This window comes from Trachinotus anak, unplaced genomic scaffold, assembly GCF_046630095.1.
Source record: "Trachinotus anak isolate AG129_WGS33_773 ecotype Australia unplaced genomic scaffold, CSIRO_AGI_Tana_v1 ptg000011l, whole genome shotgun sequence".
NCBI classification, from domain to species: Eukaryota; Metazoa; Chordata; class Actinopteri; order Carangiformes; family Carangidae; genus Trachinotus; species Trachinotus anak.
The window spans coordinates 30628062-30651333 of NW_027273862.1; the positions used below are offsets into that span (position 1 = coordinate 30628062).

The 23272-nt window shown below is 40.0% G+C and overlaps 1 protein-coding gene across 1 annotated transcript; it reads right to left on the minus strand.

Annotated features, from left to right (window-relative positions):
* Window positions 1–15971: 15971 nt before the first annotated feature.
* Window positions 15972–19635, minus strand: LOC139627941 (C-type isolectin Sp-CL4-like). Its single transcript, XM_071489146.1, has 6 exons — window positions 19572–19635; window positions 19014–19113; window positions 18791–18933; window positions 18386–18532; window positions 18148–18277; window positions 15972–16248 (listed from the first exon to the last, which is right to left on the minus strand). Exons 2-6 carry the CDS (start codon window positions 19093–19095, stop codon window positions 16178–16180), a joined length of 573 nt encoding a protein of 190 aa, XP_071345247.1. The 5' UTR covers window positions 19096–19113; window positions 19572–19635; the 3' UTR covers window positions 15972–16177.
* Window positions 19636–23272: the final 3637 nt, after the last annotated feature.

Consider the following 23272-nt stretch of genomic DNA (forward strand, 5'->3'; position numbering starts at 1 on the left):
TTTGAGTGTATATGCTACAGTCCAGCTGAAATCACTTTCATCATCACTTTTTGTAGTCAAAAATAATGTCGACATGTAATTTAAATGTATTATTTTTTAGAAAACATCCAGTTCTCCTTTGTTCTGCAAGCTGTTTTTTGACTTCTTGATTTCAGCTGTCTTTTTTCAAGAGAGGCGTCTCTCTGAGGGGCCTCGTCTCTCGGATCTTGTCTTTCGTCAATGTTTTTCAGGTTAATTTAAAGTTTATCCCCTCCCAAGCCCTTGGTTTTCAATAAAAGAGTAAATATTTGAGGTACGTGTACTGATCACTGTAGCTCACAGAGCATCTGCTGATAACAGTGGAATGTTCCCTTACAAATCTCTCAAAGCATATCTGCAAAACAACACACAAAACAAAATAAAGCTAAATTATCATCAACTTACCATCATAAGTGTAGATGGTTTTCTCATGCTATATCTGCCACACCTCCCCCCATACCTGTCATAACGAACACAAAAACACATTCATCACTTTTGTCTGGCACAACTGTTGAATGGTTTCTCTATAAGTGAGGAATGAACTGTGACCATCAGACCAACTGCTTTGAGGCCTCACCCACATCTTCAGCTGTCTTTTTTCAAGAGAGGCGTCTCTCTGAGGGGCCTCATCTCTCGGATGATCTTGTCTTTCGTCAATGTTTTTCAGGTTCATATAAAGTTTGTCCCCTCCCAAGCCCTTGGTTTTCAATAAAGGAGGAAATATTTGAGGTACGTGTACTGATCACTGTAGCTCACAGAGCATCTGCTGATAACAGTGGATGACAAAACACACTTCTTTGGCTGTGGTAAGTTCAGGAAAGACTTCCTCATTCATCTCCATATACAGGTTTACTTACAGTGGCTTCTTTTCCTGGGGCCAAGGATCTGTCACTCCTACATGTTCACTTTAAATTGTTCAGATCAGTTAGGACATTATTGGATGTATTTTGATGTTCTGATGTTTTTTGATATATTTCATGTTTTACAAAATATTCTACAGTTTTTCACAGTCATTCAAACATGTTCAGAAACCTTTCTACATTTCTGGTTGTGTTCAACTTTTAAAGCCCACTCATACTTTTTACACAGTGATGGTTCAAGTTTCATAAACACCTCAAGTTTTTTATGCCTCCGTGTTGTCCGTCCATACATACATACGTACGTATTCCTGAAAACAATATGACTCAGTATACATTTCATTCAAAAACAATAATTAAAGGTCATTTAACCCTCCTATTGTGTTCGGGTCATTTTTGACCTGATAGTATTTATGAGCTGTTCATGCAGAGGAATACACAGCAAATGTTATCAAACCATCATGAATATCAAACATGACAACAAAACAAAAATAACAGTAATGAAATCCTATAATAACAGTGTAAAAATATTGTTTCATATTTTTTAAATATTAAAAAATATTATATAAATTATATATATGCTATATATGCCTGCTATATATATATATATATATATATATATATATGTTTTAAAAATCGTGCAAAGCATAAACTTGAATTGATTTGTAGAGTGGCATGCAGCAAATGTGATGCCACACACACCACCCCCACCCTGGACAGCAGGATACAGGGTGGGCTTTTCTCATGCTATATCTGCCACACCTCCCCCCATACCTGGCATAACGAACACAAAAACAAATTCATCACTTTTGTCTGACACAGGTGTTGAATGGTTTCTCCATTGGCACGAAATGTCACCATCAGATAAACTGGTTTGGGGCCTCACCCCCATTTCATTCAAGATCTGCAGGTGCCGATATAAACCTTGCCTTGAAAATCTGTATACTGTGTTTATTGCAGTAATTGATCCTTTGTTGCAGCTCTGCTATTTTGTATTTTTGTACTGTGCTGTTGTACCATCAGTGTTTGGGAAAAAATTTAATTTTTGATTCAAAATATATTTTCATTTGCTCCATGTATTTTTTTTATCAATGTCTTTTTTTATTTTATAGAATACTGGCCCGGATTTTACATTTTAATGTGGAGCTGTCATGAGGCTACATCCACCCTGTTAGGTTGTGGTTGGTTTTACACCTGGTGTCCACACTACTCAAGAGTGCTCAACTTTCAGGAACACTGCTGGACCCGGTTTAGTCTTAAACTCCAGGTTGTGTTGTAGTCTGGACAGACACAAACAGAGACCTTTGGAAACGATGACGTAGACGCCCACGGCTCTGACAACCAGTGGTGAAACAACATGGATGATGAATTACAAGTGTTACTGACCTTGTTGTCCAGTTCATCTCTGGATTTGAACTCTACATCTGTCTTTGCTGTTCCTCCTTCAGGGGATTTACTGGAACCAACCAACTGTAGAGGAGACAAGCTGCTTCCTGTTACACAGTGTTGGTGCTCTGATGTGTGTTAGTGTGGATGGAAACATATTAGTGTAAAAGTTGCCTCAGGCTGAAGCTTCATTACAATACAGATCTGAATTCTAAGCCATTAGTTGTGCCCAGTTGGCCATTTACAAATTTTTGGTGTTTTGTTATTCAAATGACACCATGTGTCTCTGCTGTTGTCTTCGTCCAGGCCCAGACTTCATGCACCTTGTTACACCTGGCTCTGTATAAAACTCTGTGAAAGTGCATTTAATTCACTGCATTAAGTGTTATTGATTCATATTTATTTCCCCTGTACTGACATGAAGCACTGTACCATATCTGACGTGTATCTCAACTGTCCATTGTATATACAGACTAACTCATATTGTAAAACTATCATTACAAAAGGCAGAATATGATAATGGCAACATATCATGAGTTACCTTTTGATTTCCAGCACTAGGGTACTTGTTTATTTACTTGTTTGTATTTCTTATTTTAGTCTTCATTTTCTTTTTGGGTGAAGGTCATGTGATTGAAACATTGGTACATGATAGACAATTAAGATGCTATGCTGGTAAGTTTGGGTTGTTTTTTTTTTTGGTTTTTTCGTTTTTTTTGCCAGACATTTACATGTTCAAAGATCCTTTTTGCAAAAAGGCTGCAAAATAAGAATATTGAGTAGTATTAATTATCTAAATATAAATATGACATACCATATATTTAATCTATATGATAAATATACATTTGCACAAGCAGAATTTATTTCAGTTGGACCTGAAGTGTAAAGACGAGAATACTTCTTATTCCAATTTATGCTTTGGATGATCACACACACATAAGGACAAGACACAGTGTGCCATCTGCTGGACAGGTATTATCATTACCATTTCTGCAGTGTGTTAAAGGGGCAGTGTGATCTGCGCAATGATGTGTTCACATTCTGAGAATATTAAATATTTCTGCACCTGTTTGGATGAATTTCATTCATGTATCACACCACTCTGATTTTTAGAACAGGTGTGCTCTATTTACCACCATGGATAGATTAACAAATGCCCCAACTCAGTTACCACAGAGTTTATATCAAATAAAATGTGTATTGAGTTTGCTTCTTTTTTTTCCATTAGAAAATTGAAAATATTAGATCAAGCATTAGCTCCACTCACTCGAGCAGTGACTGAATAAAACCAGTACAAACACTCAGAAAAATACAGACTCTGTGGCTGAATTTACCACCGTCAATGGTCAAACTCTTGAAGAAATTGTGCTGCATCTGAAGCCTTCTACTTGCTGCCTTGATCCTCTACCAAATGTTTTTCACTGTTTCAAATTGCAGCTTCCCTCTTAAAACGCCGCTGCTTGTCAGGATTAACACGTGATGCCCTCGCTATGATTTTGGCTGTGACTCATTTTGAAGTGTATGTGGGCTCACCCAGTGTTCCTATCACAATCTTTACCGACCACAATCATCTTGTCTATCTGCAAAACCAGAGGTTGATGTGATGGAGCCTTTTCATGCAAGCCTTCCACGTTGACGTGAAGCATATCCGTGGCAGGGATGTGGTAGCATTGTCGCACTTGTAATTTAGGGTGGGGGTGTTCCGCGCTCCCATCCCTCTGTTTTTTTTTTCTCCCTTTCCTCAGGTGCTCCCTAACTGCACTTACCATGTAGCCCTGCCCACCACAGCCTGTTTAAGTAAAGATGGAGCAAAGGGATCTCTCTCTCGCTCTCTCTCTCTCTGAAACAAGCGAGCAGCCTAGAGACCTTTTAGTTTGTTTGTTCTGTTGGTTTGGGGATGGAGGTCTGGTAGTCCAGTTTTTGGTTTTTGTTTGTTAGTTTAGTTATTTTATGTTTCAGGTTAGGGAGGGTGGTTCTGGGTCCTACGGCCCATTACGTGGCTGGCTCACACCCTCTGCTGTTGATCATAAAATACTAATTAGACAAATTAGAAAACTAGGTTGGACTCTCAGGAACAGTCCTCACATGGGTCACGACCTACTAAGAAGGTGATGATTGTTTTGTCTCATGAATCAGTGAGAACCACTGTCAAAGGGAGTCCCACATGGATCCACTCTCAGGCCCCTTTTGTTCAACCTGTACATGTTTCCTCTTGGCCAGATCTTCCATGAGCACAGGTTGGTTTATCACAGCTATGCAGACGACACCCAGATTTATTTAGCTCTTTCACCAAATGATTTTGGTCCCATTGAATCTTTGTGTCTGTGCCTTGAAAAAGTGCAACAAAACTTCATCCAGTTAAATAAAGAAAAGACTGAGATAGACTGAAAGGCTGCAACTTAGTGCCTGGAGCATTAAAGACTTCAACCCATGTTAAAAATCTCAGTGTAATCAAGGATGGGGACCTTAGTTTTAGTGATCATGTCAACCCTGTAACTAAATCTGAATTTTGGCATCTCAAAAACATATATAGGCTCAGAGACTTAGTGTCTGACCAAGACTTAGAGAAACATATTCATGTCTTATATCCTCCAGAGTCAATTCTCATCCTCAGTGGTTTACCAGATAAGACCAAACAGCTTATTCAGGAGCTAACACAGGAGAGATGTGATCTTGTTTCCTAGTTCCTGTCAGTACTGGTGCCGCAGCATTTTGGATAAATTGGAGGCTTTCCACTGAGTTACTGGGACATCCTGATAATAAAGAATTAGAATAGTCTTTGCACTGACTTCCAGTCAGATATAGAATCTAATTAAAAGTTTCACTTATTGCCTCCAAGTCACTAAATGAGCTGGCCTCTAAATATATTTCTGAAATGTTGGATGTATATGAGCCTGGTTGGTCTCTAAGATCCTCAGGAGCCTGGAGGAACCAGCCCCCTGCTGGAGCCAGCTCACAGTGGACCAGATCAAATCTGCCCCAACCTTTAAAAAGAAGCTCCACTGCCTTCATTTCATCTTGGGCTTTAATTACATATTATCTGTTTTAAAATCTGTGTTTTCATGCTGTTTTCTTAATATATCTTTTACCTCTTTTTTTAATGCTTTCTTTATTTCTGTTAAGCACTTTGAATGAACTCTGTGTTTGATAATGTGCTATACAAATACATTTCCCTCACCTTGTGTAACAGAGTTTATATAGCATGTGATTCCACTTCCTGTATTTGCCATGCTGTTATGTTTATTTATGGATTTATTGGCTGAAGGGCTCCCTCTCCTATAGGCAGTAGATATATGCCCCGGGCGGCTGTGAGGCGTTGCCAGTTAGTGAGAGATGTGCCGGAGGTGAGTTGCTGAGCGCAGCACAGTGTGCAAGTATTGTGTAATTATGTCTGTATGTACCATGTATGAACATGCGTGTGCACTGTGAATTGTAGGTATGTCCATGAGAAGTGAGTCGCTGGACTTAAGTGCTGAAATGTTCACATAACAGCGTATCGCACTCTAAGCTAGCTAGTTAGCCTCTGTGCTGAAATAACTTGCTGTTCTTTTGTAGTGTGCTGTGTGAGAGCCGTGACTGGCCAGTACACATTCTGTTCCTGTCCAGACCATAAACTGTGGCACACAAAGACAGCAAGCCTCCTGCTCCTCATTCTTCACAAACACAACACAGAGTCCAGGGGGGTGCTGTCCTGCCCTTTTTGTAATGTGAAATGTAGTATAGTTTTAGTCATGAATCTACAGAGTTTTATGCATCTGGCCCTTGAAGTCCGTTTTTATATACAGTCTATGGTCTGGACATACGAGCCCACATCTCTGTCCACAAAAGGTTTCCACTGATGGATTTTTTATCTGTGGTGTAGCTGTACTTTTTTTTTTTTTTTTTTTACCAGTGGAGACAGTGACTGGCTCAGTTCCTGACAGTGTTTGTTTTTGATGCAGGCCAATAATGAAGTGAACTGAATATCCACTGCACCATAACAGAAACGGGCTGTAATATAATGCACATTGGTGATGTGGATGTTTCTTTTTGATACTATTTTATCTTTTTTCCACAATAATGCCCTGAAGAGGAGACTGAACTAAAATGAATATGCTGTGAGATCATTAAAACAGTCTTGTCAGGTTTCTTCCCTGTCCTGTAGCGAACACAAACATTTAACATGTGTTTGTCTCTACACACAGAGGTATGCTGAAGTGTCCACATACTTTAGTCTATTTTTGGGCCCTTTAGTTCAAACGGAGGGAAACATAGATGCTGTAGCACTGTGTCATGTAACTATCTGGCTTCTTAATGTGGATTCTATTGCATATTAATCTTGTGTGTGTTCATAACACATTAATAAGATACCAAGTTCTAAACAATAACATTATTTTGCAGTTAAAGGTTCAGCTGATAACTTTTATAAATAAACTTTTGTCAAATGTGCTTAAACTGTCCTTATGCTCATAATGCCATTTGCAAGAATCCACTGCACCTGGATATAGGAAAATTGTGAGCATTCCACACCTTTAAGGGAAAAAGCCATCTAAGTGCCCAAGCACCAATTTTAACCCTGTAATGCCCGACCCCAGAAATAATGGACAGAAAATTCGGATTTCTTGAATCTGGAACCTTTATTGGCCCTTTCACAAAATTTGAAAAAAAAAAAAATACAAAAAATTATTTGCATATAGGTTTTTCCAAATTTTATACACGATTTTACTACATACTAAAATGCAAAAAATTATGTAATTATAACTTACTTCAACAGATTAAGTGTTCATGTCAGAATATTACTAAAAATTTCAAAGAAAATGTCACTGGAAAATCCTAAAAATCGCAATTTTCTTTACCTTGATCCAGTGAGTTGGGAACTATCTGAAGGTGGCCAACTTGGATTGTCCCATGTGCTGTGTTTGAATTGTTGTAGTGATAAAGGATCCACCAGGGGTTGGAAGACAAGTATACTGTCTCTCTAAGTGCTGAACTGTTTAATGTTGTTTTATATTGTTTAATACAAGTTCCACCCTATTTTTTTACCTATGGTTTGGCTTACAAACAATATAAAGAATAATTTCGTCCACCTCACATAAAACAGCTGACTATGCTATAGAAATTATAGTTTAGATAAAGGAGCAATGATACAAAATGTCCCAAATATAAGGATGCCAGTCATTTTAGGATTTTCTAACTTAACGATAGATAACTAATATCTGAACTTAGCCAGTTAATATCTTTAGTTAGCTAACTAATATCTTAAGTTAGCCAGCTATCACGTTGTGATTTAGCCTTTACATTTTGCTTTAACAAGTGGGACTTTATTTGCATCTAAGCTAAGTTTTTACATTTCCCATGACCACAGTTTCATATGGATTCAAAACCAAATTCAACTTCAAAAAGTTGTAACATAGCTAATTGTTACTCTGTGGCATCCACCTTTGTTTTCATCTCCCTGGAAACTGACAGCGCGCTGCACATCCACGCTGGCAGCCGAACATTCGACAGCTGATTACATTTCCTCAATCATCATGCCCACTCTGATTTTCTGTGAAGAAAAACACTGAGTTTCTGAAGCAGCTAATACACACTGATGATCCCCTTAAGGGTGTGTAAATGATGTGTGCAGTATATGAATCAATGAAACACCTGTGATATAAACTATATCTTGCTCCATCAGCTATATACTGTATACGCTATATAAAATCCTTCTCTGTTTTCCTGAAACATCCACAGAGACAAGGAGGACTCACCTCAGATGTGTCAGTGGTGTTCCTTGATCCACTTCTGTCTGGATGACATGTCTGTGGCACTTAAATATCTCTGGTGTTATGTATACATGTTGATTTTAATGTTCAAATACAGAAAAAGAACAGGGGGCAAAAAATGTAGCGGCGGTTATAGCACTACCTGAAACTATGATTTGCCTCAAGATGTTGATTTTACAGTGCAAAAAAGAACGGGGCGGCACAGCTTTTTCACCACTTTTTTCTTGTTTGTGTGTATTAATGTCAAACTTTGGCAGGATTCACACCCTGAAATCATGAGGGTAAGATGGAGCTGTGGGTGGATGGAGACAAACTCTATACACACAGCGTCTGATCCAGGACAGTGAGCAAATTAGTGCCTGTAATTCAAAGTGTGTCATTTGGTCAACTTCACCTACATCAGAGTGGATAGATCGACTGTACGCGCCTTACCCCCCCCCAGACCTGTGGTTAGACTCACAGACCTCCAGTCAGGAGATTGTTAGACAACTGAGGCACTTAGCTAATCTAGCTGACAACAACAATCCATGTATCATTCGTTCATTCGTTTTTCAAAATAAAACCAAAAATAAGAAAACGAAAAAACAACTCTTTTTCTCTGTATTCGTTTCCCATACGAATGAAAAATGAAAAAACGGATAACGACTCGTTTTTTTAATTTATTTTTATTTATTTATTTTTTTTATTTGTATAGCACCAAATCATAATCTACATTATCTCGAGGCTCTTTACAGGGTCAGGTCAAGACCTTACTTTGTTATGGAGAAAAACCCAACAGTTCCCACAAAGAGCAGCACTTGGCGACAGGGGGGAGGAAAAACTCCCTTTAACAGGAAGAAACCTCCAACAGAACCGGGCTCAGGGTGAGGGGGGGTCTGCCTCGACCGGTTGGGTTTAGGAGGAGATTAAAAAAAGGGGGGGTGGGGGGAGGAGAGAGGAGAGAAGAGAAGAGAAGAGAAGAGAAGAGAAGAGAAGAGAAGAGAGAGAGAGAGAGAGAGAGAGAGAGAGAGAGAGCCCAGTGCATCATGGGAATCCCCCAGCAGTCTAGCTCTATAGCAGCATAGCTAAGGGATGGGTCAGGACATACCCGAGCCAGCCCTAACTATAAGCTTTACTAAACAGGACAGTTTGAAGCCTGATCTTAAAGGTAGAGAGGGGGTCTGCCTCCCGAACCCACACTGGGAGCTGGTTCCACAGGAGAGGAGCCTGATAGCTGAAGGCTCTGCCCCCCATTCTACTCTTACAAACTCTGGGAACCACAAGTTGACCTGCATTTAGAGAGCGAGGTGTCCTATTGGGAAAATAGGGAACTATGAGCTCTCCAAGGTACGATGGTGCCTGACCATGAATGGCTTTGTAGGTGAGGAGGAGGATTTTAAATTCTATCCTGGATTTTACAGGGAGCCAATGCAGAGTCTCCATTGGCTCCCTGTTTTCAGTTCTCGATTTTATGCTCAAATGAAAAATGGAAAAAGCGATAACTTACTGTTAATATCTAACTACATGAATGACCACATGTGGAAAATATCACACATAGGAATGTAATGTACACACGTAATGAAATGTTATTGTAACTGAAGTTACCGTGTGCTAGCTTACACACAGAGTAAGCTAACTGTATGTGAGCTAACTGTAGCTAACTGTATGTAAGCTAACTGTAGCTAACTGTATGTGAGCTAACTGTAGCTAACTGTATGTAAGCTAACTGTATGTGAGCTAACTGTATGTAAGCTAACTGTATGTGAGCTAACTGTAGCTAACTGTATGTAAGCTAACTGTAGCTAACTGTATGTGAGCTAACTGTAGCTAACTGTATGTAAGCTAACTGTATGTGAGCTAACTGTATGTAAGCTAACTGTATGTGAGCTAACTGTAGCTAACTGTATGTAAGCTAACTGTAGCTAACTGTATGTAAGCTAACTGTATGTGAGCTAACTGTAGCTAACAGTATGTAAGCTAACTGTATGTGAGCTAACTGTATGTAAGCTAACTGTATGTGAGCTAACTGTAGCTAACTGTATGTAAGCTAACTGTAGCTAACTGTATGTAAGCTAACTGTATGTAAGCTAACTGTAGCTAACTGTATGTAAGCTAACTGTATGTGAGCTAACTGTAGCTAACAGTATGTAAGCTAACTGTATGTGAGCTAACTGTAGCTAACAGTATGTAAGCTAACTGTATGTGAGCTAACTGTAGCTAACAGTATGTAAGCTAACTGTATGTGAGCTAACTGTATGTGAGCTAACTGTAGCTAACAGTATGTAAGCTAACTGTATGTGAGCTAACTGTAGCTAACTGTATGTAAGCTAACTGTATGTGAGCTAACTGTAGCTAACTGTATGTGAGCTAACTGTAGCTAACTGTATGTAAGCTAACTGTATGTGAGCTAACTGTAGCTAACTGTATGTGAGCTAACTGTATGTGAGCTAACTGTATGTAAGCTAACTGTATGTGAGCTAACTGTAGCTAACTGTATGTAAGCTAGCTGTATGTGAGCTAACTGTAGCTAACTGTATGTAAGCTAACTGTAGCTAACTGTATGTAAGCTAACTGTATGTGAGCTAACTGTAGCTAACTGTATGTGAGCTAACTGTAGCTAACTGTATGTAAGCTAACTGTAGCTAACTGTATGTAAGCTAACTGTATGTGAGCTAACTGTAGCTAACTGTATGTGAGCTAACTGTAGAGTAGCAGCAGTGTAACATCTTGTGGTAAAACCATAGACTGTAAATGGTGAAACACTTTACTGTTGTGTTTTAACTGGTTCTGTGAATCAAAGGTTATTGTCTGACTTCATGAGTGTTAACGATGACAGCGGGTTGTCGGTGTTGTTAAGTTACAAAACGATAACGTAATTACAGTGAACTGTGCTGGAGACCTGCAGACCCAGCACATCAGTGTTATTGATTAATGTTTATTCTCACAGTGCAATCGATCGTCATGTGACTGTGCGTTGATATTAAGTGTGTTTCACTGTTTTTAGTTTTTCGTTAATTTCATCGTTAAAAACAGGCGTCAAAACATTTGTTGGAATTATTCTTTCTCTCTTTCAGAATAAGTATCAGTTTGCTTGGACTGATTATTGCATCTGCACCCACTCAGTGCCACTGAAGTGAGTATTAGTTTCTGTTATATTATATATTGTAAAACAGGACAGCAGTTTTTACAACTAGCTGGAGGGAGTACTGTGTTTTCAGATAACTGTGCGGAGTTAATCTAATAAGAGTGCTTCTTATTTTACCTTTTTCCTGCTAGAATATCATACATATCTCACTATGACAGTGTTTCGTTCCATCTGGCCAAGGTCTGGATCACTGGGGACAACTACATCCATCGTGGAGCCCAAAGAGCTACAGAGACCACGGGGATCAACCTTGGCGATGATGGTGTCTCCGTCCATTATTTTGGCTGGGGAGGTCTGAAGGGGAAGCTGTCTAACACCTCTACTACTTGTTACTAAAGATGAGGGATTGAACAATTTATTATGCAAACTTGTGACAGTTCACCTTTACCTTGATCCACTAAAGTATTTTAATTTTATAAAAGTTACTGAATTTAGTAAAAACTTTTTACATACCAGCAACAGTATTGTTGATTGTTAATGATTTTGTTGAAATTTATAATTTTTAAAAGGTGCAATAAAAGTATTTATGAATCTCTTGATCTAAGTTTGTTGATGGTTTTATGGTATAAATTATGACAATCCTAGATCATTGACAATGAAGGATCAAAAGCCAGATTTAGTTTGTGCTTTCCATGTGTTTTATGTACTTTATGCACTATGAATTATCAACTTCAATGACACTGAACACTCATTCACTAAACTGTGCTGTTAAAGTCATCACAAGGTGTATGGTAAATCTGGAAAACCCAGGCAATACTTCTGTAGTTCATAGGAAATTCTCTCAGTACACTTTAATCACAGTAGGTTTATTTAAGATTCCATAAACAAAACAACAATCACAGTTAGAAAAGCACATTAAACACATTTCAATGACAGTAACAGCAGATATGAGCAAAACTAATGTGCATAAGTCACATGTTGCTTCTGGTTACACTTCTGGTTGGACAGTGGCAACTGTTGTCCAGTGAAGATCCTTTAAATGTCAAATTGGGAAATAATTTCATTTGTGAAAGTGGTGACTAGAGTAAGACTAGAGTAACACCAAGGACAAAGAATATTAAACTTCTACAGAACTGGTCTGTCTTTCCATCAGAGGCACCTGAACTGGAAGTGGTTTTCTAGCATCATCATCACCATCCATTTGAGAACTAAGGATGTTGTCCATGCAGCCTCCTTTCTCCACAGCCAGATGAATGGAAACAAATACTGCTCCATACATGAGGTCCTCCTTCTGTTGGCAGTGGTCCTTCAGCTTTCAGCGTGGATACCTTTCAAATCACAGTAAAAGACTTTAGTTCAGACATGATGGATCAGTTAATCACATACATAAACCAGCTGTCAGGATAACTGCATGAATGTCTACTTCAGTTGAGAAATATTGTGTTTGCACTTACAGCATCAAATGAATGAACTGCTACATGTTATGTACTAATGTTATTTTCTACATTGTGTATTATACAGAACTTCTAACTGTATTGTGATGATGGGAGTGAATGAACAGAACTTCTACATAGAGACTTTAATGTATGTCTTTAGTGCACAACACATCAACACACCACAGTTAACACTTGACTTCACGGCGACATAATCTGTAGGATACTTCAGATTATGAGCATGTCTGATTGTCCAGTAATAAGATTATCTGGGTCAAATAAAAAGGACAGATCCAGTAAATGCTTTTGTTACTATCTGCCGCTTGTGAACTGAGGACCTGATCAGAAGATGTAGTAATGTGTCTTCTGTTGTTCCAGTCAGCATCACTTACAGTCTACATGTTAACTACATTTAAATTACGTTAAGGTTAAGTTAACCTGAACTTTCACAACATCCAAACTGACATTTTAAGAACTTGCATTAATGGAGCTCAATATGAGCCCAACACACTAACGCAGTTCACTTCGACTGGATCCCGTGTTCCAGAAACACAATAATAACGTCGGTACCTTAACATCAGTTATCTGCACATTTTAGTTGGGCTTTTAACATCATGTACAAACATGTATTAACACCTCTAGAGGAAACAGAGGTCACCATCCCGGCGGAGCCCGGTCCTGTTAGCATAGAAAACGCTTGGTAATCAGCTAGTGCTAGCTAGCCAGCTGGGTTAGCAAGGTGCATTTGTAATTTATCTACGCTACGATATCAATTGGAGATTGGGATGCTAATTTTGGCAAAAACACACTTAAGCTAAAAATAAAATGTACTTACCATATAATTTGAACAGCCGATTCCTTAGAGTGTCTTTTGGTTCAACCAGACGCTGAACAACATTTTAGGCGAACAAAAAGGTAAAACTAATTTCACGACCTGAAAACGCGATGGGAGGTCTGTGTAACTGTTGTGGAAAACTCCAGGACGAAAACACTTCACCCAGAAACCAGTTCACGGCTAATTCAGCATCGTCGGTTCTGAGAGACATGTGTCAATCATACGTTAGCCACGCCCCAATGGATACCCTACTTTATCCTCTATTTTAAATTAAATGGGACTATAATTTTAAAAATGAACATCATGTTGTATTGAAGAAGACTAGACACTAGCGATTGAGACCATAAAGTCGTTATGAAAACGTTTCCTGGGGTCATAAACCAGGTGAGAAGTAGGGTCATTTCCTCATAGGCTTCCATACAATCGGACTTCTTTCTGCAGCCAGTGGAGTCGCCCCCTGATGGTCAGTAGATAGAATGCAGGTTTAAGGCTCTTCCGCATTGGCTTCATTTTCCGGAGCCAGCGTCGACGTCCATTTTTATCATGGATGTATTTTTCATGGATGTATACATCTGTGGTATTTTTATATACAGTCTATGGGCCGGCCATTATGTTTGTTTTGTGGGCTCTCGCAGTAAAGGCAGGGACGGCCACTTCTGGGTCACTGAACTTGCTTCAGATCAAAATTGGATGAAACAGGAAACGCTCGTTATCCGTTTTTTCCATTTTTCATTTGAGCATAAAATCGAAAACTGAAAAAACGAGTCTTTATCCGTTTTTTCATTTTAGTATGGGAAACGAATAGCCTACAGAGAAAAAGAGTTGTTTTTTCGTTTTCTTATTTTTGGTTTTATTTTGAAAAACGAATGAACGAATGATACACGGATTGACAACAAGACTCAGTCTAAACCTAGTACATGGCTGGACCATTGGTGAGAAGTCACATGACACACTTTGATTGACAGCGCTCTAATTTGCATAATGAAGCAGAAATGGTTATAGAAACAAAAGAGCAAGGGACAGAAAATTAATAGAAGATTAATAGATGACCCTGTAAAGAGCCTCAAGATAATGTAGATTATGATTTGGTGCAATACAAATAAAACTGAATTGAATTGAATTGCAGAGGGTGAAGCTGATGAGGAAGATTGGAGACAGGTGGGGAGGCAGAACTGGCAGGAACAGCAAACCAGGAGGCCACGTCGACAGCGCTGACAGCGCTCTAATTTGCATAATGAAGCAGAAATGGTTATAGAAACAAAAGAGCAAGGGACAGAAAATTAATAGAAGATTAATAGATGACCCTGTAAAGAGCCTCAAGATAATGTAGATTATGATTTGGTGCAATACAAATAAAACTGAATTGAATTGAATTGCAGAGGGTGAAGCTGATGAGGAAGATTGGAGACAGGTGGGGAGGCAGAACTGGCAGGAACAGCAAACCAGGAGGCCACGCCCAGCTACACACACACACACACTAACACACCCAAAAGAAAAACTGGGGACAAACACAAGAAGAGAGGGAAACATAGGAGGACATGAGGAAAACAAGACAATAAGTGTATTACAGACTGTGTCCATTCTTCAAGACATTTGAGAAGCTAGCAATGGTGTTTGCTTTGGAAACAACCTTGTATAAAACTTCTCCGTCTTACTCAGGAATGCAGAATACTTCTGGTTGGTCATTCATGGGGAAAAATAAACACATGGCTGAAGGTCCCAGAAATACAGAGGTCCTGATCTGCTCCTGCTGGTTCTTCTAGTCTCCTCTGACACAGTGATATGCCTCCACACCTTCAACACTCACTCAACCTCTGTATCCTGGGTTTGTGTAGCAGGTGGGGTTTGCTTAATTATTTAATTCACAGACCAGGGATGCACAGAAGATTTAGGCTCATCTAGAAGACCAGTGTGCATGAATACCTAGCCCAGGAGGTTGATATAATACATTGTATTGCAAAAAATATTTTTTTCAGTTGTGTGCTTTTGAGTGGGGAAAAATGGTGCAGTTAAGTTCAGTTTGGTTAGTCCTACCACACAACGAGGAAGTGAGGTTCAGTTCAGGTATTATCTGGGTTAGCTCGCCATCAAAAGAAGGTTAGAGATTCCAGTCAAAGGAATCCAGGTAACAGGACAGCACAAAGACACCTGACTGCTGAGTGTAGACAGTTTAACAGAAATATGTTGAGAGCATTGAGAAAGCTGGGTGTTCAGCTCTGTCTATCAAACTCACCGGCCAGGGTGGAGTGAGAGGAAGTGACCTTGTCTAACCCGGATATTTATAATTCAGGAGTTGGTTATAATGGTTTTAGTGTTATTAGTTTAAAACATGTCCTGGTCTGGGTCCTCGGTGCCTCTGTAGGTCTGAGACTCTCTCCTGTGGACGGAAACACTGCTGACTGGAGGTCAGCAGCTGAAATCAAAGTTCACAGCTGACCAAGTAGCATCCTGAGTTCCTCTGATGTACAAGACAATCAAAAACATCAGAGAAACTGACCTGGGGAGGAGATAACTTCAAAAGAGGAGGACAACTGATAATTCTATATGGGGTTGTTAGAACTGCTTCCTGTCTTATATTCAAGGAGAAGAACTTTCTCCATAACATTACAAATTAGACAAGTTATTCAGATGCAGAGAGATGAAGTTTATTGTTGAGAAATGAGAAGTCACCAACTGTTCGACCCTGCCCTGATTTACAGGGTCCAACAATCAAACAGCTGAATTCAGACAGAAAAGAAACAAGAAGCATGAAGATGTTTGCTTAATGCTGACTGCAGTAAACAGAGAACTTTGTTTGTGGCTCCACCTGCAGCTCATCATCAGCTTGTCCTGTTGACTCAGCGGTATCTCACTGCACACATATAAGGTCTGTTTGCCCAACACCTCTCGTCGTTCCACAGACCCCAAGCTGGAAAACACAAAACATCAGATTCAGACTCTGTGAAACTCAAATAACATTTATATACAACTAATTTTTTGTTGATGTGGAGATCTTTTGCCTGGTAAGGGGGAGGGTTTGGGGTTTTGGTTTGGCACATATTTTAATTTGTGTCACACATAAGTAATAATAAAACTGGATCATAAAAATACAATTCCAGGATCCAAGACAGTGTGTATGGGACTAAGTCAGAATAAACTACAGTTCATGGTGATGAAGGAACATGTCATCTAGTGACACAGTGAGACACACTGATGTGTTTTAATAGTTTCAGAAAATCAGATACTGTATATTCTTATTTTTATTTATATTTATTGTATTAATTACACTTTTGGATTGGTATGTTAATCTGTGTTTCTTTTATTGTTATCCTTATCTATTCCTCATATATTATACCTTGCCATTCCTTTAACTAGACCATAGCCTTAAACACCAACAGTTTCATAAAGCAGTTTCAACATGGTGCTTCAGTGTAGTCCTCCATCAAAACCCTGACTTTACCACCTTCATTTCTAAAGAGAGGATGTTCAGTATTCATGAAAAATAATCTCCAGTATAAAACAAAACTCTACAGTCTTTCCCAGTGTGAACACAGCTAGAATTTTAGAGCTCCTAAGACCAGATGAGGACCCCTCTCTAACAAAAAATCACTGCCACTTGAATCAGTCATTTCATCTGGCTCTGTCAAAGGCAGATATTAATCCAATGATCCACACAGAGTGTTTAACCTCATCCAACACACATCTATCAGTGAGCAACCAACAACAATTCAATCCTTAGATGCAGAAAATGCATTTTTGTCTAAGTTAACTGGAAGTTTTTATTTAGCATACTGCACAAAGGTGGCTTTGGAGAATCATTTACAGACTGGATTAAGACACTACACATCATCACCAGCAAAGGTCATCACCATTAGCTGCAGCCATCCACTCAAACAGTTGAGGATTACATAACAAAAACCTGCATTACATCATAAGATTGGTCTGTATGCAGACGACACATCGTTTTTCCTTCAAAACCTTGTCACATTTCTGAGAGAAACTATCAAACTTTAAATATTAAACTTACAACAATTTTCTGAGAAACCTGAAATTGGTTTATCCAGTTTGTCAAAATCCATTATTCTGGCCTAGTTGGTGGGACATTGGAATGTAGCAACCCTCACTCCCCATTACCCTATGCACAGACCATGTCAGGTATCTAGGCATTATTTCCACCAAGCTGTCAGGGCTGTTTCATTAGAACTTCTCTCTCATCCTATTTACAATAAAAGGTTAATTAAGCCATTGACTGACCCTGTCCTTCTTTCTGATTGGCAGACTTGCTACATTTAAACTGGTCATTCTACCTATGATCAATTATCACTGAAGTTGGGCTGCTGCACTCCAACTACCCCCCTGGTCTATGCATACCAGGAGGCTTCACCTTGGTCAACATGCCTCTCTCATTTTCTTACTAAAATTGAACCACTCAGTCAAATGTGGCCTCCCATCCTGAATTCCCAGAATCTGTAACTATACCTCCCTACCCTCACACTTATCCATAAACCTCAAATTTGTGTCATCACTACGTCACCACCTCGATGGGGGTCCACACCTTACTTCCTAGACCTATTGATGTCAATATGTCCCTCAGTGCTGCCCACCTGCAAGCTGGACACCCCCTGCAAGCTTGGCAAGCCCCTACAGAAGGCACAGCACATAACACATAAGGACACTGTGTTCTCAACTGCCTGGAAAAATCTACATTTTACTGTGAGCCCGGCACCTCAAGGAGGACTGCTTCAGAAACCTGCACAGTTACACTCAATTTTAACTAAGGAAGCCAATCACAACAAAGCCTATGAACTTATATCCATGTTTTACTTACACCAGTAGTTCATCTCAATACATTCCTCTCGTAGCAGGAATTTGTCCGGCTGACCATTTGCAAAGTTGCGATAGGCGTACTCTGTCCCATCAGTCCAACCATAAAAAAAGAAGTCTATGTAGTAAGGATCCTGCAAGAGCAAAGCAGAGCACACTTAAAAGACAAGACCGTTTTACTGTTGTTCATCAGGATGTTTGTTTCATCTGTCACTCAGTCAGTTGAGGATTTTACTGCTTACATTCATAAACCTCAGTCCGATCCAGTAGTGGGGTTTTCCAGGGTGAACTTTGTACATTGCACACAGCACTTCATTCAACTGCGCCTGGCTATGGATCGAAACCAGGTGGCCGTTAAAACCACCAATTTTGTACTTCTGGCAGGTTTTCTGACGTGAGCAGAGAGAGAAGAAGAGTTAGTCACCACAGTTGCCTCACGTAAGTGTTACATAAGCAAAAGTACCAGTACAACAAAGTTAAAATAACGTATTACAAGTAAAAGTCCTGCATTTAAAAACCTACTTAGTAATCTCAAGATCAAGTAGATGAAGCAGTAAAAGTACACAAGTATCATCAATTCTGATACAATCGCCACACCTGTCTGACTGTGTGAACAGGTCAAAGGTCACTTCCTGTGTGTGTCTCACCTCTGCATCATCAAAGTTGAGATGTGTTTCGTAGAAGAAGGCCCTTGTACAGCGGTTGTCACCCAGCTGGTACCACTCTCCACCACCAGACACTTGGTACTTGCACGGTACCGGTGGATTCTTCTTACACATGTCTGCAATACCTGATGAAGACAGGAGTGAGTGCTGTCAGTGTCAGGTTCCCTTTCTCTGTGGAGAACCTCAGTGACTGTGTGGTTCTTACCCTCTGCAGAGCCCCACATGAACATCATCATCATTAGCATCATCATCATTGTCATCATCAGGATGGCACCAGTGGGACGCATGGTTCACAGATCACTGAGCTGCAATGCATCAACAAGGTCCATGAGCACACTGACTATGCATGACTACCTCGCACAAGCCCACATCAAATAAGCACAACTATCCCTTTAACTGTGATGGAGTTGGGGCTGTATGCAGCACGGAGACCTGCAGAGCCACCATATGCAGAAAAATGTCGTACCAACATGCTGCCATCGTTTTTCAGGTTAATTTTTGTCTACAGTTCATATCCTGTAAATAAGTGATGAGACAGTGCAGCACAGCAGTGTTTGTAGGAAAGATGTAACAGCTGAAGTAGAGTCAGAGCATCAAAATACAGAGGTTACCATTATTATGGTAGTTGCCTGTTTTATCAGTTTTATCATTTATTCATTAAAACATACTTCATAAAAGAGAACTGAGTTTAAAGCTGCTTGACTTTAAAGCAAAACATCAGTTTTCTACCACAAAGACCTGACATCAGAGACGCTCCACTCACCTCAGGTGTGTCGGTCTGGATCCTCCTCCGACTGCATGTCCATCTGATCGCTGTCACTCTTTTATACTCGTGGCTGATGCTCCTGAAGCAAATTGATTTTAGTGTTCAAACACAGAGATGTAAAATTTTCACAAAGAGGTTCAAACAATGACCCGAAGGGAATCAGGATTCAAACAGACGTGTAGAAAGTCATTTGTTTCACAGATATACAATACAGGCACTGGTGTCTTTTTTTCTCTCTTAAGTCGTTGTTGGAAAGCACAACAGAGCTGACTGTTAGATTTCAACGTTAAAGACTAAAGTCAGCATATTTTGATTTAAAAAAAAAAGTTTTAATATGATGAGATAGAAATCCTTGGCTGTAGTAAACAGGTGAGTGCAGTGTGATTGCTCTCACATGTCAAAGATGACACCAAATCTACATAAAATCTACAACATAGAAAGACAACAGGACAATAAGACAGATTAATGTTACTTTTCTTCAATAAAAGGTTCATATATTAAACAGATTAAAAGATACCAAGAACAGATATTAAAGACAGGATGACACCATCAACCTGTCTCAACCTGTCTTATTGTCCTCTTGTCAGAACCTCTGTGACCTGTCCCCCCCCCTTGTCCCAACCCAGTCTGAGAAATCTTGGCGCTATCTTTGACCATTCCATGAGTTTTGATGTACACATTAGGACACAGAAATATAGCAAAACTTAGATCAGTGGAGTCACAAAAGAAATGGAGAGGTTGATACAATTTAATCTCATTACCACTGGATTATTGTAACTCTCTTTTTACCTGTCTGAACAAATCTTCGCTTCAGCACCTGCAAACTGTCCAAATGCTGCTGCCAGGTTTTTAACCAAATCAAACAGATGGACACATATACCATCTATTTTAACATCTCTGCACTGGCCTCCTATTCATCCAGTCCACGTGAAAATTTTAGTTCTCACTTTTAGAGCTCTACATGGCCCCAGAATACATCACAGAGCTCCTTCACTCCCACACCACGAGTTGAGCTCTTAGGTTCTCCACCCTGGGTCTTCTAAACATACCACAAATACAAAGACCTGAGGTGGTCGCGCCTTCCAGTCAACAGCTCCTCAGCTGTGGAACAGTCTTCCACTAAGTTTGAGATCCCTGAATTCTGTGGACTCTTTTAAAAAGAAACTGAAAACCCATCTGTTCAGACAGGATTTTATACTCAGTAGAGTTCATACCCCCACCAAGGCCAAACAATCCTACACATCAAAGACAGTGATAAAAGATTCCCGGATCTGCTTCCTTAACCAGATCTGTGCCAACACATAATGGGTTCTTTCCTGGCCCCTCCCACATCCCGCCACCAAGTTTGTTGCGAATCAGTTCAGGACTTTTTGCTGAAACAGGTGAAAACAAAACCTCATTGGTGGAGGTAATAACAACAAGACTAATAGCAATAGTCACAAATCTAGGGTCAAAATGTCAAAATGTGTGCAACACGTGAAAATAGGCGAGACACTGAACTTCTATATCACGGCTGCATCGCCTCGCCTGCATCACTGCCTGCAATCTGGTAACATGGTTCACATAGTTACACTCTTCCTCACAGATTTGTCCCTTTCATAAAGTTTGTTTCAAAAGCCTCCTGTAACAAATGAGCCCACAGGTCGTCTGTCAGCAGGTCACTGTGACCCATAGTTAGGTTCTGTTGCTAGGCGACATCTAGTGGTCGTAGCAATGATGACAGGAGCAAAGGGAAAAGTGCGGTGACGTAGTTTATAGAGCGACAAAGTCCACGTCAGGAGGAGGTTGGGGTGGATGGATGAATATGACCCAGGAGAGCGGTGTTCGATTCCCATGTGACAGGAGCAGTTTATGTTGTTTCTATTATCCATGACCGTTCACTGTTATTATTGTAACCATGACCAGAAGATGACCAGAATGGACAAACAGAGTGAGCCGTGTCTATTGAAATACGACTGCTCGCCCTAACCCAAACAATCATAATCTAATCTGCGTTTCGGCCCCCGCAGCACCAGCCTTGGCCAAGGCTGTGCTGGAACAACTCCCCCACGAGATCGCTGCAGTCAGACGCTTCTACTCCTAGCCCTCCCTCCTCCACGGACACCTGTTGATTGTTGACTCCGTCCAGGACCCGATCAAGGATGTCTCCATGGGAACTTGCTGTGTTATCGCGATGACACCCTGCGAACTGAGGCACTGATTGTGAACTAGACGAAGCGACTCTCCAGGCCTATGCACACACACACATTCACGGTCACCTCTTACATGTACATATGCAACTCACCCCAACCCCCAACCCCATCCCACGCCTTCGCCGCTTCCATTGTGTTGTAAAATGTGTCTATATATGCTTATGTTGCTGAGGTTTTTTTTTTTTCCCTCGAATCCCACACTGTACTGTTATTATAGTAACCATGGTGACGAAGGAATTTGTACCGGTGTTTTGGTGCAAAACAATAAACATAGTGAGAAGGAAAAATATAAACAAATAAAACAAACAAGTACTGCAGGACAGATCAATGAAATATGAATAGAAAAGGTCAACCAAGGTCCTGTACACCCGCTGCTGCAGGGGCAGGAGACGCTGCTACAGGACGTATCAGAAGGTTGATGGTTGTTCAGGTCGGAGGAGTTGTTGGTTTCAACACAGTCTTAATTTCTTCACCAAATTTCAAACTATGGTCTGAGTGTAGAGGAATACACACACCTCTTTCACTTTGTTGTCTTTCACCTTCTTGTATGTATGAAGATTTATCATAGACCACAAAGGCACCACCTTTGTCTGCGTGGTGTATGACAATGTCCTTATTACTCTTTTCTCTCTGACTCTTAGAGGCAGAAGGGCAAAGCTTTTTGTTGAGTCTGGACACACAAGTCAATAACATCTCTGTCCACAAAAGGTTTTTTACCAGTGCAAACAGTGACTGGCTCAGTTCCTGACAGTTTCTGCTTTTTATGCAGGCCAATAATGAAATGAACTGAATATCCACGGCACCATGAGAGAAACAGGCTGTAATCTAATGTACATTAGTGATGTTGACATTTAATCTTTTTTCCATAATAATGCCCTAAAGAGGGGACTGAACTGAAATATAGTGCGATCATGAGACTTGTCATGGTTTCCTCCCTGTCCTGCAGTGCTGTCTCAGCAAACACAACAGACTTACTTAATGGAATAGAACATTTAACTTGTGTTTGTCCTCATCTATTCTCACACACTCTCATGTGTTTGTCTCTACACACAGAGGTATGCTGAAGTCTCCACATACTTAAGTCTACTTTTGGGCCCTTTAGTTTGAATGTAGGGAAACATAAATGCAACAGCACTGAAACAGCTGATCTGGTATCAGTTACTGATGCTCGTGTTGGGTTTGGATGTTGGATCTTTTGCAAGAAGAAATTAGTCAGGAACAGATTGTGCGATGAAAAGACAGGGATGAAGAAGGTGAAGATAATCTATGTCACACATGGACATGGAGTTAAATCATTCAGAACATCAATCCACATCAGTCTCCACAACAGACCATGTGTACTAGAACAGTTTCACTGGTTCAAATAAGTTTCTGTTTCTTGTGCACACAAGATAATCATCTGTTTATCTGTTACAAGATAATTATTCGTGGGAACAGGTAAATGTCTGCAGTAAAGGCATTAGAGGCCTATACTTTGGAGACCACAGGCAAAATTGTGTTTATAGC